This window comes from Lagopus leucura, unplaced genomic scaffold (genome assembly GCF_019238085.1).
Source record: "Lagopus leucura isolate 7727_CA_CO unplaced genomic scaffold, USGS_WTPT01 Super-Scaffold_100008, whole genome shotgun sequence".
Lineage (NCBI taxonomy): Eukaryota > Metazoa > Chordata > Aves > Galliformes > Phasianidae > Lagopus > Lagopus leucura.
The window spans coordinates 2,544,682-2,564,552 of NW_024962265.1; the positions used below are offsets into that span (position 1 = coordinate 2,544,682).

Genomic DNA, 19,871 nt, shown 5'->3' on the forward strand with positions numbered 1-19,871 from the left:
TACCTATGTTCAAAAGAAAACTCAAGCAGTCAGCAGCAGCTGGTTTTAAGAATACAAACAGCACCAAGAACTTCCCCTGGCCTGTTTGTAAGCTAAATTACATGGCAAAGCTTTTAATCTCAAAAACATACAAGCTTTTACAAGCCTCAGTGGGCCTGGAAGCAAAAGTAAGGGCAACTTCCCAAACTTCCTAAATGTTCCACAGTAAAACTTTCTGAAGGAGCATATTCTGTCACCACTGGAGAGCTGCATCAAAAAGGGACTAACATGATGCAGGAACCCACTTCTCACACCTTGAGACTCTTTCTCCGTGGATGCTCTCCAACCAGTTTTAAGCAATTGGGGAGAAAAAAAAAAAGAGGAAAAAAATATCTGTGCTTTATACTGCTTTGTTGACACAGATGATAAGTGAAATGCAGAGATGATATGCTTAATAAGACTTAAGAACCAACAGAAATGGAAACGAAGACTCATGCTACCATCATTCTATTGCTTTCAGCAGGTCTAAAGGACTGTCACTGCCAGACTGTTTGGCATTTCTTCAGCATGCTTGTGAAACAGACACTGCTACTTACTCACTAAGACCACTAGGGAGCGTTCACAGCCTCTTTTGTAGAGCTGACACCAGCTATCCTCCAGCAGCATTTTATTCTAATGAATCTTCCACCAAAAAAAGTTTGCTTTCATATACAAAATAACTCGAGTGCTTTCTCCACAGCAAAAAACTACGTACTGAGTACCAGCCAAAGACTGCAGTGACTCCTGCATTTTTGCTTGTTCACTATGACTTAGCAAATTACTCTTGAAGGTACTATCCTGTCACATGCTTCAATCCCTCTCAATATGACCACAAGATAGACAGCTACTGCAGTTTTTTTGCCAACTCCCTCATTGCCACCCTGTATTACTCTCTGCTTCTGACAACCCTGATCTTGTTTCTTCTTTCCTAAGAAAAGCTCCATTACTCATACAAATTATTTGTTTAGCAAAGATGCAGGCAGGGAAGCTTAAGTGAACAGTCACTTCAGTCAGGAATGACGCACTACAGAAATCTGATTAAATAGAAGACACAGCTACAGAAAATTATAGAGTACAGAGTTCATCAAAACTGTTACCTATAACTTCCTTTCTTCTCTTTATGGGCTCTGCAAAACAGAGGTTGAACCATTTTTTAAACTGCTACTGAAAGCGTTTTCATAAAAAGTAAAGTAAATAAAATAAATTATATTTAAATGGAACCTCCTCCACAAAAATAGCAGAAGTCAGAAGCCACTCTAACCAAAATATGAGGAATACTCCAGCACATCAGATTTATTCCTCAAGTGCTATTCCAAAGCAGATGATATATAGGAGAGATAAGGGAAATAATCATCCCTAATTTCTCCTGTATAAGCATCTGCTCAAAAGGGGAAGAAAGACAGAAATTATTTAAACCACTTGTTCTTGGCTTCTTAGTGAAGTAGTGAGGAGTTAGAGGCCCAATGGGGTATTAGCAGGGAAGAAGCAAGTGGGAAAAGCAATTGGAATATGCTCCAGGCAAAGAAAGTAGATGATTTAATGCAATTATTCAAAAGTACAATTTTTCTCCAAAAATTAAAATTAAGGCATTCTCAAAAGAATACATTAGCAATAGTTGTGTGAAAAATCTCATTAGGTAACTAAATTCTTTGAGAAAAGAAATCAGTAACTACTCACCTGTTTGAACATCTATAACCATCTGATGGCCTCCTCTCATCCCTGGTCGGCTGTCTTCCCCATCACCTTTAAAAAAAAAAAAAAAAAAAAAAGGAGGAGTGAAAGAATGCCATCTGTTATAAGACCTTAAACAGAAAGGATAGAACTTCGCGTATAGTTCAAGTGCTATACAAAAGCAGCGTGACTTAACTCATCATTTTTGAACTTTAACACTTCCTTCAGTTAGTATTCTTCCACACATTGTAAAATTCAAAATAAAACTGTACAATTATCTGCTGACTGCTCCAATAAATAACTGAAGCGAACACAGTACTCTACTGCAATTCTAGGAGCCTTCCAAAGGATCCACAGAGTTCCTGAAGCATGCAGGTCCTCACAAATGAGGCCTGAGCTACCTTTGAAACTTTCCAGTAGTGGGAACACTGAAAATCTTTTGCTCTCCCTTTATCTCTCACCCAATGCTGCCTAAAGGCAGACAAGTGAGAACAGATACTCAAACAACACAGTGCTGTACCCAACGGAGTGAAGCAAAGGGCTAATGGTGTGGATATAACAGTTAGCTTTGCACCAATTATTTGTTCTCACATAAAGGTATTCCAACTGTCCAGTCAAAGTAGTTTTCCAGCCACTTCAGATTTCTTAATTGTTCAGGACAGGGAAGCAATATTAGAAAGATAATCCACATTCTACTGGAAGATATGTCTGTTTATATTCATACATAACCCTTCCCCAGGAAGTTTAGGGATGGGGCTCCATGCTTGGTGACTGGTGCTTTGAATCCTGCAGTTGCTGCACAACAGTCATTTTTGTCCTTTGTAGTCAATATCTGGGGGTAGATTCTGCAGTTTAGATTTACTGTACAGTAGATAAAGATTTCAAAAGATACGCTTCAAGTCTGAAGTATTCCACGTTAAGATAATGCAGCTATTTGCCACTCTTAGCAGTACATCTCCCTTTAAGATGACTCCACACATTAAACAGAATCCTACAGGTAACATAGCCCGAGTTTTACTCGTGAAATGATTAGTTATCCTTGAAGTGACAGCTAGCGTTCTTGGAGCATTCCTTATTCAACCAGAGACCAGGTTACATTTCATTGATCTGCAGACAAATAGCAAATTTTTCACAGATGATAACATTTTCCAGATCAGCTGTCCTACAAAAGGCCTTCTTGTATCAACGTCTTGCTCCACATCCAGAAAAGAGCATGAAAGAACGAGTAGTATGAGGGCTATAGCTTTAGAAAAATCCTTACCTTTGGAGCTTTTGGGGATAATCTGTCCCCAGCGAGGTTTGTATTCTTGTTGACTGATATACTGATTGAATAAGCCATCTGCAAAACAAAACTCCTGCTATATAAAAGGCTTATATTTCAACTGTAGCAAAAGAAAAAAAACAAAAAACTAAAGCAGTCAATCCAGTATACTCTTCCAAAAGGTATGCTCATTTGTCAGCAAAGCAGGACCATCCCGTCAGGCAATGGGCTCCACTACCTCCCTAACAACTCTGACATGTTGTCATGGCAATGACCTTGCACTGCAGAGTCATACCATGCACACCCCAGAAAGTCAGAAAGTGCTTTCTGTTGGTCCTTTGCAGACACTGAAGGACATGGCTTAGTGGGCATGGTGGTGATGAGTTGATGGTTCGACTAGATGACCTTAATGACTCTATGATGCCTTCATTTTAAATAATTTCTCCATACATAAGTTAAACTTGCTAATGAACTTAATGAGGAAGCACTACAATAAGAAGAGGACTCATTACTATATCAATAAACAGTTACAAAGTCTGCCTGCCAGGTCATGCCAATTGTCTGTAAATCTCCAATGTGATGTATTTAGTTAAGAATAGATTCCCACCCCCTTATTTAATCAAAAGAGAAGTTGCCAATGCACATCAAATTCAGCCATTTTAACACATGTTAATTCAAAACTAGGTCAGATAGTATCTCTGGATTTTCACCTGAAAAAGAAAAGCAGATTAAAAGCTACAACAGGGGACAACCAAGCATTGGATGGGAAACAAAATAATAGCTTACACTCTCCTCAGAGACTTAAACAAGATAAACAGAAGAAACATGAGGTCACTGGCCAGATATGCCAACTGCAGCATTTCTGTAAGAAGCAGTAACTTGCAGCACTCTAGCCACATTCCATGGGCAGTCTTCTCTCCCTCTATACACTTACCAGATGTAATTTGCTTCGCATCAAGAGGTCAGATCCTAATTGTGTTCTACACGTGTCATGAGTTTACTAGACAAATATTTAATTTTTTAAACTCTTCTTCCGAAGAGAAGAGCTTAACAAGCACTGAGATAAACTTGTACCAGTTTTCAAATGACTTCATTAAGAAAAACTCCCTAACTTTCTGCATGCATCTCAAACTACTAGACTGCTGGTGGCCAGTCTCCTGATCGCTGCTTCCCTTAACACCCACCTGCCTCTATCCCACCCATTACCTCACCATCTATAGACAGATTTATTACAAGCATTTGTACAGTACTAGAAAAAAAAAAAAAATGAGTTCAGACAGCCAGTTTTACACCGCTAGTACTATAACTACTAACAGGAGCAGACTCAGAATTCCAATGACAGATTTACATAATATTTATAATAAACAGAACATCGCACATAGGCTGCTCGGTCAAGGGTAGGATGCGTTCAGAAATCCTTCATCATGTTCCTAACAGCTTTGCTCTTCACTAGAATCAGACCTAGCCAACTAGCTCAGGAATCACTTTTACATTCCTCAGCAGTGAAAGGAAAAATGAAATTACCAAGTTCTATGTAACACTTTTCAGTTCTTCCAACCCCAGTAATTGTGACTTTGAGGTAAGAACGTAACATTTGTTAATGCCTCCATTTATTTATACAAATCCCTTGGTGGGCACAGAGGGAAAAAAAAGATCATTCTTTACTGCCCATGTACCTATTTAGTTACAAAAAAGGTAAGAATCTTTGGTAAGCGTGACACAACATTCAGAGGATATTTTAGAGCATTTCCTGGCATCCTGTACTTTGTCACGACTGAAATCCAGTTTTAATTAAAACTCAAGCCAGCAAGGACTTCCTGGGAGAATATGAATACTCTATTTAGAAACCACCTAATAGGAAAACTAAAGGCACTCAAGAGTTCCTAAAAAGTACTGAATTTGGTCTTAAAACACAAAACTGCTTTCAACTTTCTTCAACTCTGTTCTGCAAGTTTTTCAGATTTACTACTCCGTTAAAGCAGGGCAGATTTTACTCTTACCTGTCTTACAGTCAAGAACATGAGCTCTCCTAGTATTTGGTAATTGAGGAAAATCAGAAGTTTGCTCAGCATATGCAGAATGGCTTGTTTCAGTTTTAAGACTGGGACTGTTACTCAGATTTCTTCAGCATTAATAAAGGTGGAATAAAACACAAGAGGCTTGAGATTTCATGAATTCCGACTCAGAAAAGCCAACAGAACAAACGTATGCACTGTAAGCAATTCCATACTGAGTCAGATTTTACTAGCCACGAGCCTAGATAGAAATTCAGCCTCCTGGTTATCATTTTCCAGTCTTTAAGTCCAAAGACAAAACTGTATTTATCCCTATGGCAGCCAATAGATAATTGGACATAAATAGCTCAAGAGGATGAATTACACCACATATGATCCGAAAGGGTGATTTAACCTCTCTCCCATGCTCAACACCCACAGGCTGCACTTGTCAAGATATGATACTTCTCCCCTACTGTGCTTTCAGCCTCTTTTAATAATGCTTCTTGTCTTCCATGGGACACTGGTTTGGAAATGCTCCAGCTCGCTTCCCAGAAATGTTTCTTTCTGCTGGGAGCAGTTCCACATTCATTCTACTTGTACCACAAACCAGAAGCAGCTTGTTTTGGGAGCTGAATCACCACCTGTCTGACACCACAGGGAGAAGAGGAGAAAAAAAAAAAGAAAAAAGGATTTCTAGGTGGATTCTGTATCTGATGCCAGACTTCTAGCACACTCCTTGTGTCTCTATCCAGAATAGAGCTGCTGACCAAAAAGTCTCTAAAGTTTCTGCAAGGCACTGAAGATCAGATCCAGGCCTACTTATGTTTGTCAGCTGTTTCCAATGAATCAGTAGTTTAAAATAAATTTCAAGCTCACTGTAGAAAAAGTGTGAATTGTAAACCTTTAAAAGAAGTAGTTTCCTTAGGCCCTGTGGTCTCTCATCTCCATGTCCATGTTTACTCTGTAGCACTGCAGCCAAAGATGGTACTTTTATTTTGTACTATTTACAAACACTTTGCAACAAGTTGTGACGCATTTTGGATGTAACAACATGAACTTCACAATAGTTAAACCTAGTGCATTTCATCTGGTAACTGAAGGCTTTATTTTGTCCATCAATTACACATTACCCAGAAGAGATTAAAACAAACACTACAGACCAAAATATTTAACTTTGTGAAGCTGATCAGAAACAAATGAAAATTGTACTAAGCTTAATTTTAGGCAACACGCACATCTAGCTAGAAACAGTGAAATCTACTCACTTCACTATTAATGGCATGAAAAACTTCAAAGCAACATTTTGTCCATGACTCCTGGAGTTTGGGGATTTGTTTTGTTGGGGGTTCTACATTTTCAGATGTTTTTCTTTGTAAAATAAAATCATAAAGTTTTTATAGTCAGAAAATGCTTCCAAACAAAATCTGAAGCAGAAAAAGACGAGGTCAGACAAGAATCCAGCCACCATGTAATTTCTTTAAGATGTGAAAGCAATGAGAAAGCATGAATTTTCAAGCCTCAAAACTATGACATCCTCTTACTTTCCTCTTAATAAGAGAAAACAATCAGGATGCAAGGTTAGCTCTCCTACAAGATACCTGCTTCTACAGAAATCATACCACTGTACATCATACCACACCATCTGCAGCCTACTGTAAAGGGGGTGGGACCCGATTATCTCCAGAGGTTCCTTCCAACCCCTAGGATTCCACAATTCTGTGATCTACTTACCATAGGCCTTGAATCCCTAGCAAGCTTCTCTCCTCCATCTATCCCAGTGTAACACAGAGCAGCAAACCAGCCTAAAATTTCTCTAACATGAACTCCAAAGTATTTGAAGCTAAAATTAAGTTTGTCAACAGCTTCCAGAAGAATACAGATGTTCCTGTGTTCCTGTACACCCCAAGTTTTGGGAGACATTTGAGCCTTCAGGCTGTAAATCACCATCTTATTCATTGCATGGGGCCCATGTGTAAGCAGACAGACAGTGTACTGCGTACAGATAGGAGACTTGCCAGAAGGAACAAATGAGTCCCTGGAATACTAATATGCAGCAGACCTAGCAGATCTTCAATCCATTTCAAGCAGCCTTCTATGCCTCCAGTAGTTGCAACCAGTTCACCAAGTAATTTGCACTCCTCATGCTCTCTGTAGGAATACTAAGCAGATTTTTTTCTTCAGTATAGGCTGGTTGAAAGCTATAGGAATGAATCCAAATGTGAAGCATTTGAACCAAGTCTGTGAACCAGCTGAGATTTAAGGAACCTTTTATTTCTGAGCGGAAGTCAGACAGCTGCCAGAGTTTCCATTTGCCCATTTTCTAAGTCTAATGCACAAGTCAAAAGAATCTGCGGGAAAAGTGTGGCTGCCTGCCACTGAGCTCTCAAAAGAAATCATCTGGTGATGTGAGGTGGAAGACAGCGTTCACCATTAGCAATGCAAAAGAATGAGAGTTTAGCTCTGCTAGCACTAATTCTTGACCACCTACTCTTTTTCTACATGACTAAGCCTATGGAAATAGCCTACAAAAGATGTATCACATTTCACTTTTTAAACACCTATCGCTGCAAACATTAGCCCCTACAAATCAAACCTTAGGCTGCATGGAGCAAGCAGTATCACTGCCAACCTCACTGCACTTTGTTGGTTCCTTTAAGGCTACGAACTCTCAGATCGGCAAGAGGTCAGCAGTTCAAATATTCATGTCCAGTCTGTTCAAAGAGCAAACTGTTCCGTAACAGGGATAATTTAAGAATCTGTGTATCTCAATTAACTCTACACTTCAACTACACTAACTCATCATACACAGAACTGAAGTTAATCTGCATCTATTTCACAAGAAAATGCAGTGGAGAGCTCAGTTACAAAACCCATACCTTCAGGAGCAAGCTAGGAGACTGCACAACCAAGCTACCAAGAAAGTGAGGCGCTGGGTGCAAACAAGCCTTTTTCAAACAGAAGCACTTCAGAGACATCGAGAACAAAGCAAGGATAGACAACTGCAGAGGACCACAGGGAGCTGATACTGTAGGAGAAAGCGGTGAAGACTGAAAACATCTATTCCCATCCTAGCTAGAAAGGGAGAGACCCAGCTGTGAGATACCAAGTGTGCTCAGCTACTTGCCTTATGACAGTCAACTGATTTAACCATGGACAAGCTCCTTCAGCAGCAGTTTCAAGCTTTTAGTTCCTGCCCTTTTAAGTCCCCCCACTGTAGTTGAATCAGTTCCCTGACCTGGCTTACCGCGTGGCAACACGAGCACCAAGTGCCACCAAGCAAGGGGCGAGGGCACATACTGTCCTGAGCAGGGATTGACCCAGTTCAAGTTCTGCCAGCTTACAGAAAATATGGGATGCAGCCTCAGTGTCTTGAGACAGATATCACTTCACACTGAAGGGTGCTGGGAGCTTTAAATGGGTACAAAAGCTGAAGACAGCAAAAAGAAACGCAGAAGGGAAGGGGGAAGGCAGGTTAACGTATTCAAAGGCAAGCAAAATCATTAAGGATAAGCAACAGAGCAATGGGAGATGCATACACTGACATTTAACTTCAACTAGCCAGGTACTAGATTAAAAGGAAGAAATATAAACACACCCACGCATATTATTCTGTCCCTCAGAAACAGTAAGGAAACTTCACTCTGCTGCTTGGAGACTCTCCTGCTAAGCTACCCATAGTGTGTTGCTATAAATATTTGTTTCTGTACTTGCTGGAACAAAACAACAAAAAAAAGGAGCGATAAAACAAACCACACTATTTTTCTAGGTTGCTTAAAAAATGCAAAGTTCTCCAGCCTCTAAAAAGGGACACGATTACAGGAACAAGGGAAAGAGGATTATTCACATTGAATTGTCTATCTGTCAGTACAGTACCAGACTTGGAATTTTCTACCAGGGAAGTCTTTTGTCCATACTTCCACACCTGGTAAAGTTGAGCACTACAGACAGCAATTTTGCTCTCGGTATACTGGGGAGGCCTAGAAGCACCTCCTCAGTTGTAGTCTTGGGGGAAAACTGCTGGATGCAATAAATTCAGTATGCTACGCATTATGTGGTGAGAAGAATTAATATGCAACAGGGCAAAACAAAGCCACAAACAATCAATTCATTAGTGCCTGTGGGGAAAAAGGTCAGTTTTTGAGGGACCTTATTCAGCACATTCTAGATCTCTAGTGAAATTCCATTCAAGAAGTAGCTTCTACTACAGTCTGCAATGAGATGGAAAGAAGAAAGCCTCTAAGCATTGATGAGATGAAGCCACAGCCAAGGCAACAGACTGATCCCTTGGCATGATCATAATCATCAGCATACAGCATCCCACTGCCTCAGTTTGGTGGGCTGATAAGCTCCCTCTGACATTCCCTTCTTGGAGTAACACTGCAACGCCAGAGCAAGAGCCATACACAGCCCCCCCACTGCTCTTTCCTCCTACAACTCTCACGTGGTCTTAGATTCAGCACAAAGCTGCCAGTTGAAGAATGCCTCTACATTGCAGGAAGCTGTTTACACTCCCTTCCAAGCCAACAACACTTCTACATCTCAGGAGGACAAGGACGAACACAGGCTTTTCTCAGGCTCAATGCTTGCAGCTGCTCAGGGAGCTCAGCACACAGCAGAGTCGAGCTGTTCTGCTTATATAGTTCAGAAATCTTCTGTCAAAACTCACAGAAAGCCATTTGACAGCCTGTTGCAGTAAACTCCCTAAAACTGTGCTCTATTGAACAGCTTCCTCATGAAAGCATTGTGATGCTGATTTTAAATCTATCATTTCTATCACATCCTAAGAACCACTTGCAACTTCAGTGCTTTTACCAAGAAAGAGGTGATCAATCATGTATGCTGCTATTTATTCTAAGAGATATTTCAAAATGATTGATTTGCCCAGAATTTAAAACAAAACAAAAACAAAACCACCAACACAAACCTTTGGCGCCAGACACCCATTACATTGGCCCACTTAGTCTCAAACTCTACAGACACAAGGACCTCTTATGCCAGTGCAGGTTTCCCATGAATAGCAATTGCACATAGTCAAAAAGCACGACACCCACAGGCAAGAGTACCTCTGTTTATCAAATTGCAATCCAAAACCACTGCACAGATCTTTGGAGACACACTTCACTGCAAAAGCTCAATTCTTGTATCCCATTCTATCAACAGAAAGTAAATCTCCTCCATCTTAGGAGATGAAAGCTGTTTACACACAGTGCTTCTAAGTTGAAAGGTTCCAAGTAAAAAATTAATAGTAGTTACAAAGAAACCGGTAAGTGAAGACAGCCTCTGCTTCCAATCATTATGACTTCTCTTAAGACATCCTCCAGGGAGTACTTTCTTCACAAAGAAAGCATTCTCAAATACAGCTGAAGTTCTGCTGAAACACCCACCAACTGGTAAGTCCTAACCAGAAATCATGATAAAGATCATTACTGAGAACACAAGTTCTACGTGTCTGTTTCCCTTGCTGCTTTTCTATGCTCGTAACTCCAGTTTACTTCTGATAGTTATGTCCACCTCCAGTTTGCCAGCCACTTGCATGAAGAACCTATGTTTACTGATTTTAAATTCATCAATTTGTCATCAAGCGAAAGAGAGGCTCCAAATGTAGTTGTGATAAGTTATTTCACTTTCAATTAATTTTTGGCTTTCATCATGCATATAAAATCCAGAACTTGATAGGACACCACACTGCGAAACAGCACATGGAATAGACAGATCTCCTGTTACATACATTCATACTGAAAGCACTAACACTTCAATGTTTTTTTGTTTCGTTTTTAATATCCCCACCCACCTCTGAGTCTTACCATTCACAGCTTTTTCTATCAGTTCTTCACAAGAATCGAAGTCTCCCTTCAACACTAGTTTGTCATGCAGGTCTGTCAACATAGGATGCTCCAGAGCAATCCTGGTTTTCTTCTGCAGCGACTCAAAAGCTTCAGTGTAGTTGTGCTGACGAAAATGCTTTAAGCAAAGGCGAATGGCTTCCTGTTCACGGTACTACTGGAACACAAGAAAATCTATGAGACATGCAGATTTTGTTTTTACTAGAACTGTTGGCATCTACCTATGAATCAGTCTGGAGATGGGTTCTTACGCACTGCACGTAACTTGCTTATGAGATGATGAGGAACACCATCACAGACATTAGAAGCTGCGCAGACATTTACTTTTCAACAGTATAGAAATTACACAGCTTCATATCATGAATGCAATTTAATAGGTACACGAGAAGAGACTGCAGTGTCCCAGATCTCCAAAGTGACCATCACTTCCCCCCCATCTGCTTGGTCCCGCTGTTTCAGGCCTACACAGCATACAGGGCAGGAAAAAGCCGTCGCTATCAGTGTTACATAATTTGATTGTATGACTCTTATGTAACAAAATAATTTAGAAGAGTAAGTAGGTCACAGCTTTTCTAGAAGCAGAAGGAAAAAAAACATTAGAATATAAATACTTGTAATGACCACCGCTCCTGCAATGGAAAAGCAGAACGGACGGCTAACCACAAATCCTGCAAGTTTGCAAGGATTTCAGATCAACGACTGCAAGTATTTACACGCATGCCAGAATTTTACCTTCAAAATATTCCCCACAAGTCTTAAAGCGGAACCCCTGCCTTCATACTACAGATTAGCCAAAGCTGTCCGTGTCCCACTCAACTGTGGGAAAGTGAGAAAGGCTAGGGAAACCCACACTGCATCAAAAATAAAGGTACAGAAATATGAGGAAGTAGTAAATTCTATTTAAGAACTACAGCTCACGCAGTTAACGTACCAAGTCATCCACTGCATATTCAGAGCTGCTAACAATATGCGTGACACAGATTTGTATGTTTATAAGTAGCTCAGACATCCAGAACGACTTATTTTATGTATATCCCTCAAACCCAAGCTCTAACGCATTAAAAATATGTAATTCTTGATTTTCATCTTTAACACACATCATTTAGTGTGGTAAAAAACAAATCCAACTTAAGCATCTCTAAGAGCGATCAGAATAAAAGAAGAGGTTTTATTCTTAAACTGCTGCTATTGCTCAAAGTTCTTTGTATGAAATTGAAATTAACAGAATCTTTCTGAAAGCCTGGAAACTTACACCAACATTCAGAACAAATTAGGGCTTCTGAAATAACAGCTCTATAGCAAGAATCTACAACTGAAACACAGCTAAAAAGAAGCACGGCCATGTGCTGTATTTTTAGTTCTTAATCCATCAGTATTATACAGCTGCAAATAAGCAGAACTATGCATTTTTAGAAAATCAGTTCCCAGCCCACACGAGAAAGGCCAAGGCCACTGACAAAGGAGTATTAAAACTAAAACACAGCTTTGGAACACAGATGGATTTATCTAATTTTTTTTTTTTTTAAAGAGATACTTAAGACACTGACTTTAAGCAAATGCTCACTTGCATTCATCACCACCCTACATTATTTGTTGCTCCAAGGGATAGCAAGCAAAAGGACAGATGTATGTCTCCAACAACAAACTTCTGCATCTTCAACTCCTGTAACTTGGCCATTAGACTAAAAGTATAGACTTTGTGTACTGCTACTGAGCATTTCATGATCAATAAGCCTGGCTTATGAAACATGGATTGACTACTGGCAATTGGCCACTTGATTTAATACAGAAGTTGGTACTTGATTGACACCACAGTAGTACTACAGAAGCTAAGTATAAAAATATTTTACGCAAAAAAAAATGAGCCTAAAAAGTATATAAAAGGCTCCTCTTTGCATGCTTCATGCAAGCTTAAAAAGATCACAAATCAAAGAATGGCTTTGATCTGAATCTGTAAATAATTACTTTGGTTAAAAACGTAACTAGAGCATGACACTAAGATGTTAACGCTGTGAAATATACAGTTACAATTAAAAATATTTTACATTGTTCATTATGAAAAACAAAAATGAAAGCCATCCATAAACTGCTACTTTTTAGATCCCAAAGTATGCTTACTCTTCAGTAAAACTGACATGGTAAGGCCTGCAGGAAGCTGTCAGGTGAGCTAACCAATAAGGAAAAAGGAGTGAAGAGCCAACTGAGAAAGCCTACTTTTTTTTTTTTTCTTCCAGTTATTATGTGTCACATCTAATCCTATTCCCCTAGGAAAAGGAAGATTTTATTGGTTGAAGCACACAGTACAAAAAGGATGGGCAACTTCATGGAGAACCTTCTTGTCTGATGTCTCAGGCAATAGAGAACAATTATTAGATTTCCAAATCCTTCAGACTTTCAAGAATATGCAAGATAATACCTGCACTGCCTCAAATAGAAAAAACAGATAACTTTGCTGCCCTTCCCCACATAAGGGTCAGCTTATATCCTCCTACATGGCTTTGGTAACAGCAGACCGTGGGAGAAGAGAACACTGACACACAATGATCACCAAAAATTTGGCAATTGATCCAAACAGTCATGACTAAGTCTCTGTCTTGTTGCTTTAGGGCTCTAAGCTTTAGAAGAACAATGCTGGCACTCCTTGAAGAAGCTGTAACTACATACATGCAGACCATGAGAAGTGCAGATTCCATGGGATAAGACATAACAAAACGGATGTCAACATCAGACTGTTCTTGACCAAAAAAAAAGATTTGAAAGAAAAATCATAACCTCATAATTGCAACTAGTGAAAAATGTCAGAGACCACCATGTGCAGAGTTAGGAGAAAGAAGCACAGAAAACCATCAGCAGCTTCTATTAACCAAACATGAGAAATTAGCAGCCTAATGACCAAAATAACACTTCACAATTAAAGCAGCTACAGCTTCTCCTGTGACTATTAGTACTGCTCTGAAATCCTCCAGAAAGAAGCCTGTGATGTTGCTGCAAATATTTACAAATTAGTAAAGAAACCTCGTGGCCGTACTACCAGCTCTAATTCAACTGGCAGCACCATACAGTGGGGAAGGAGTCCGAATATTACCATCAACAGCCTTCTCCTTTTTGCCTATCTCCTTTTTGACTTCATTTTGGAAGCAGAGATATGACGCTCTGCTGCTCAGTCTTATTCAACTGGGAAGAATGTCTTCTGGAACAATTCACGAAATTCACACGGTATTACTGAGAACTTACATGCAGTAAAAATAGCGCTAAAATAAATTCTGGTTTTCAATTCATTCTCCCACAGAACACTTGCTGTACCCAATTACGTACAGCTTATACAAATAACATTTAGAAACCCTTGAACTTTCTGTCCAAAGTGACAAATGGCATAAATCATCTCATAGTCCAGCAGTGTCAGCTCCCCTCAATTTCAGAATATTCAGCAGAAGATATTAGGAGGGAAACATGAGAAGTGCAAAGATCTGCAGCAAGTTAAGACACTAAGGAGGATTCTCTTTAAACAAACCCATACCCTGTAACAAAAGCTACATAGTTAACCCAGATGCCTCCAGACTCACATATAGCTCTGCAGAAGAGCTTAACTGCATGGTAAAAGAAAGACTAATCAAAAGGGAAGCAGAGACAGAAGCGGAATCTTTAAGACTTCTTTCGTTTCCAATGCAAACATGAATTTAATCACATTGTCCCCTTTTGACTCCACATTCCTTTTAGTTTTTCTTGTGATGCTACCTAGCAGGTTTTTGCTGTTTTCTTTTATAAAAGCTACAGATATAAAAAGACTCAAAGTCAAAGTCAGCCACGTGGTTTCAGTTTTATCTATGTGTGTTTGTTGTTTCAAAAGCCGATATTCAAGGAATGAAAAGGTCACATAATTCCAGTAAGAGAAGCTTCACGAGATTCTGAAATGACAAATCCTCAAGCAAACAGGCACCTAAAATGCAGGCCTACCTTGCTGTACCAGTTGAGGCACGGTTGGACCACATCTGGATCATCAATGCCATTAAGTTCAACATACCAGATACTAAAATTGAAGCTAGGTCCCCAGGATAACAGTGGAACTGGAGAAGAAAGGAAAAGGAGAAAAAGGACACATAAATACCAAACATTACACAAGTCCTAACAGGCTACACATAGTACTACATAAACAGTACACTTCTGAAAGTTAAATAAAATTCAGTATTTATGACTTTATAGAAGTCTTAGTTTAAGAAAGTTTAGGCAAAATTATCACACCATGTTAAAGCTGTCATTTAAAGCAACCCGTGCTAAACAACATTAACACAGATCATTACAAAGCAGAAGCTTGCTTTAAGTAAAAGAGCAAAAATGCTATCATTTTGAACAACTAGGAGGCAAAAAGCTTTGAATGGACACTAGAGACGCTGTTTGCTTCTCACAGTGCATTTATTTCTACTTTTGTCAGCAGCAATTATTCTCCCTAACAGTGAAGACAAGAAGCTCACGTATTTTGAATTTTACAAAATTAGTAACGTCTGTAAGTTGTGGAGGACAGAGGGAGGAAAAACTGTCAGTTTCCAATTTAAAAGCTGCATCTAATTTTTCTTCTTTTGAAAAAAACAAAAAACAGCTTAAACATATGCAGCTTTTTTATCCAATACTGTTTTATTTGGGTATCAGGACAAGCATACTAAGTGTGAAACACATTGCAGCGTCTCACTTAAGGCTCCTCTACCACTCTGCTGTAACATCTACCTTCTTGCATTGACCTATCAAACTTAGCCTGTTGATTAAGAGTTGGTTTTGCTTCAGAACAATTCCAACTCCCAAAAAGTTTTTATGTGAACACTTAAACTTTCAGTGAAATCAAGTGGTTTCCTTTCCCGCATCCTTTCTATTTGACCATAACTGATAAACAGGAAAGACAGCATTTAGAGATGAATGATTCATTACCAGCAACAGCACAGAGTCCACTACTTCCTTCCATAGAAACTATCCCTCCCACAGAGTAATTGCTAGTTGTCTTTCAAACCACTAGGAAGTACCGTGAGATTACTAACTGCTTGAACTAGGGGTATGCTGACATACTCACTGAGAAAGCGAAACCCAAAATCCATTCTAAAGTTGCTACTGTTAAAGATTCTTAGTTGCTTAATTGTACCTCAAAGTTAAATCCATTATTTTCCGCAATATATTTGGGCACAGAGCCTACGTTCAAATGCATGGTACTCTTAATTTTAAAAGCTGTTTCTACAAACCTACTGCTAAGGACTTAAAACAGCTTCTGGGAACAGTCATCAGGAGAACAGATTTTTAGAAAAGACTCTAAGATACTCCGAGTATATAATTCTTCATGATTTTAAAATCATCCCAAATAGTTTATTTCCACTTGATTGCTCAACATCACAAGTGAGAGGATCTCAGAGCAATTCCCCAACGAGAACTCTGCCCAATAAGCTTCTTTGGTGTAGAGAAAAAGCTAAGCCAGATGTTTTTATCTTAATATCATAAAACCTTACTACTTTTAAATTCAAACATATCAGTAAGCTCAAAGATGTTACCAGAGAGACTATGAGAACTGATGAAATAACTGGTGTGTGTTCTACATGAAAAGATACTACACTCCCTGCACAGAAACACAAGAAGGCATCGACAGTCACTATGTGATTGCTTTCTCATGTTGCCTGGGAGGGCAACAAACTTCCAAATGCTAGATAGTGAACAATCCAGGCATTCCTCATATTAAGATGATAGACTGACAGATTACCATAGGGTAAAACCTCTTATTTGTCCTCTGAACTGAACACACAGGCCAAACTGAAGCTAAATTTGGTATTCATCCAGCTATAAAGAATCAAAATCTGTTCACCGGTTTCTTCAGCTGAAACACTGAACCAAGCCACAGACCACCTCAAATGGATTGAGACCATGAATCTCCCGATGGTGAGCTTGAGGCCGGTTTCTTAAGGTTGAGTTAACGAGGTGAAAAACCAAACTTAAATATTACAGCTTTGCCACCTCCTTCCAGGAAAAATAAAAAATATGAAAAACCAGGAGTCCACCTCTATATTTCTTTTTAGCAGCTCTCAGAACTTAAATCAGCTTCTTCCGGTACAATCAACAATTCACCCTCCCACCTCAGTAGCCAACTACAGTCCTAAATAAGAACAGCAATGTACATAAGGATGCTATGTAGCTATCACTCAAAAGAAATGCAAAACAATCAGCTTACTGACACCCCTCTTCAGTTAACTCAGAGCTTTCAGCAGTCCTGCTCACTGTTCTGATCCCCACAAAAACTGATTCGAACAACAAGACTTCCACGCTGTATTCAAACTTTAAGTAAGACACATAAGTGAAAATGCACAAGGAACACAGAACGAATGCTTCCCTAGCATAAAATGGGCATAGAAAACCAAGTCTGATCGTTTAAGTTACTCCACAGTATTAGGAAACAACACAAAGCAGAACTTCAGACTAATCTACTTCTGGCAAAGAGGTCACCTTGTGGGTTACTGGGCACTGTGGTGATGAGTCAGTGGTTGGACTACATAACCTCAGCGGTCTTTCTCAGCCTTACTGATCCTATCCCACAACGTATTTGCAGGAACCACAACTTATTCTGCCTTCTCTTTTCCATATTGCTTTTTTCCTCCTCCTATACAAACAAACACATACTGCTTTGAAATAGAAAAATGTTTCCACCAAAGCTGATGAACCTGAAGCCTAACATTAGAATATTTCTTCAATTTTTACCATCGAGCTATCTCAGCTCGGTTCTTTTGGCTGCGTGTACTACAGCAATCCACCCTGAAATGCAAACAACTGTTCAGACCAGCTGAACCATCACCACACAGCGAGAGGAGCCCCGCAGAGAGGAAAAAATAGTAATAAAATAAAAATCAATACCTCTTTAACAGAAGCAGAAGGTATGTATTTAGGTCACTTCAGCAGGTATTTATCTGCACAAGAACGATTTTAGGGGATATTTATCAATAATTGCAAGTTACGCCTTGACAAAGATTGCCATCCTATACACTACAGAAAACATTAGATGCTAAGCAGTACAATCATTTAGATGACATGTCCCAATCTGATTTCTGTGCCTCATCCACACGCAGCAGTCACACAAACAACGTATGTTTAAAACGCGCAGGTACAGATGTAGTCTATAGAATTCATGTAGGAAACATCCGTCAAGAAAGCACTGCTCATTTCTAATGCACAAAAACCTCAGTTCAGTAAATCCCATGCTAGTAACAAACTGGCATAAGAATTACATCCTGCACGTCTTCCAACTCTTTCACAGCAATCATTCTTTACAACACCTTCTGCTTTCAAGGGCAAAAAAATCTGTCTGGAGAAACCACAAAAAAAGGAAAATAAACAAAGAGTCAGAAAGTTCACATATATTAAGAAGCTTCTTCCTCACTATTTTTTCCAGATAAATATCTTCCTTCCCTTTCCTAAGCTCTTTAACGAGGTGCTACATGAAACAGAGAAATCACTTGTCAAGTAGGTCAGAAGCCCACAGCTGGGCATTTCAGTGTTAAGGAACTGAAGTCGAACTAATTAAACTGAAAGAAGCACATGCCTCTTCTTGACACAAATTGAGAAGGAATTCATTTCTTCTGCTTCCTACCAGTCTGAAATACGGGCAACGGAAGTTTTAGGAAGTTCTTCTCCAGCATCTCACAGATACACTCATGCCATATTTCTCCTCTTTCCCCCTAAAAAAATAAATGACCCTCACTGTCGTGCTGTTGGTAGCTGTGTACAGACCTGGCTATCTTCAGAATTATAAAGCAAATGCCTTATGCAAGTGACTGCCGAATTAAATAACGCCTTCTCCAAACATGCAAGCTTCACTGATAACAAAAACTTCTGAAGTGTCCTTCTCTACAAGTCCAAAAGGGCAGATTTTGGCCTTGTGTTTACTGGCAGCGTGACAAGGAACACAGCACGGTATTTCGAATTTTGAGTTACTTTGGCTAGCAGCTTGGAAACTCTAACAAACTGAAAACATATTCACACTGTGAACCTGAAAAATAACAGAATTTCGTAACATCATTTTACAGTTGTTTCACAGTAGAAAAAACAGTCAACTTTATAAAGAAAATGACGCTAGCAGCAACTAGAAATTAATAGGTGTTAGTCCAGAGATCATTTCAATTTTTGAGCTAGCACAGGAATTTCTTCACAGAAGATGCTTCAAGAAATGAAAGGATATTCATATAGCTAAAAAGGAAAATTAATCTCAAACAATAACTGGAGAGCAAGTGACAATGAAACATGCCTTTTTGCAATGCAGGATACTTATTGCTATGCAAGGAAGCCATTTCAACAAAACAAGCCACCCCTAACATAACTCATGTCAGTCAGAGCAGAGTCTTGGTAGTAGAATTCATCAGCACTTCACTTTCGTAACAAATTCCAGTACAGTGCTATGCTTCTTAACATTCAAGTAGAATATATTCTGCAGGAATACAATTTAAACATCCAGAGCAGTAGCTAGGATTTGTTCTATTCACCCTTTTAGATCTCTGGTAACTATTTGCTGTTTGTAAGCCATTAAATATATATATATATATGCATTTATAACACTGTCCAAAAAGCTTCAGTAAGTGTTAAAAATCAATTTAACTTTCGTGACATTGTCAGCCTTAAACTATTTCCTTACTCCACTTCAGGTTTCCTAAAGCCAAGTGGATGCCAGATGCTTCCAAAAGAAGTAGCCAAAAAAACCCAAAACAAAACAAAACCAACCAACCAATTTCTCCACTTTTCTAAAAATGGGAAACACTCTGATTTACAGCATACAAATGATCACTCGGTTTCTAAACTGATGCTTTCACTTTCTCAGATCAATGTGAGAAGTGATTCAGAAAGCTGTGAAGGCACCAGCAAAGGGCACCAAGGGAGCAGCTATCACCAAAGTCCTGGCAAAGGAACTGCGTAACACTTGAAAACACTCTTGAGCTCCTAAGTTAGTCAATAAGGATCTCATTCCATTTTTCAGCAGCTACCTCCTCGGTCTTTCACCTTCAACAGCATAAAAGCAGTAATGCTTTTACTGTCTTGGCAGGTAGGAAGGGGAAGATAAACCTGCTTACCTAT

General features: G+C 39.3%; 1 protein-coding gene across 2 annotated transcripts in view; it reads right to left on the reverse strand.

Moving 5' to 3' along the window:
* Positions 1-19,871, reverse strand: part of MKLN1 (muskelin 1) — a 101,431-nt gene that overhangs the window by 55,671 nt on the left and 25,889 nt on the right. For both annotated transcript variants that reach the window (XM_042872322.1, XM_042872321.1), the window contains exons 5-8: positions 14,745-14,854; positions 10,752-10,944; positions 2,951-3,028; positions 1,696-1,761 (exon numbers count right to left, since the gene is read on the reverse strand). In XM_042872322.1, the coding sequence (XP_042728256.1) occupies positions 1,696-1,761; positions 2,951-3,028; positions 10,752-10,944; positions 14,745-14,854 (447 nt within the window). The remainder of the gene's footprint in view (positions 1-1,695; positions 1,762-2,950; positions 3,029-10,751; positions 10,945-14,744; positions 14,855-19,871) is intronic.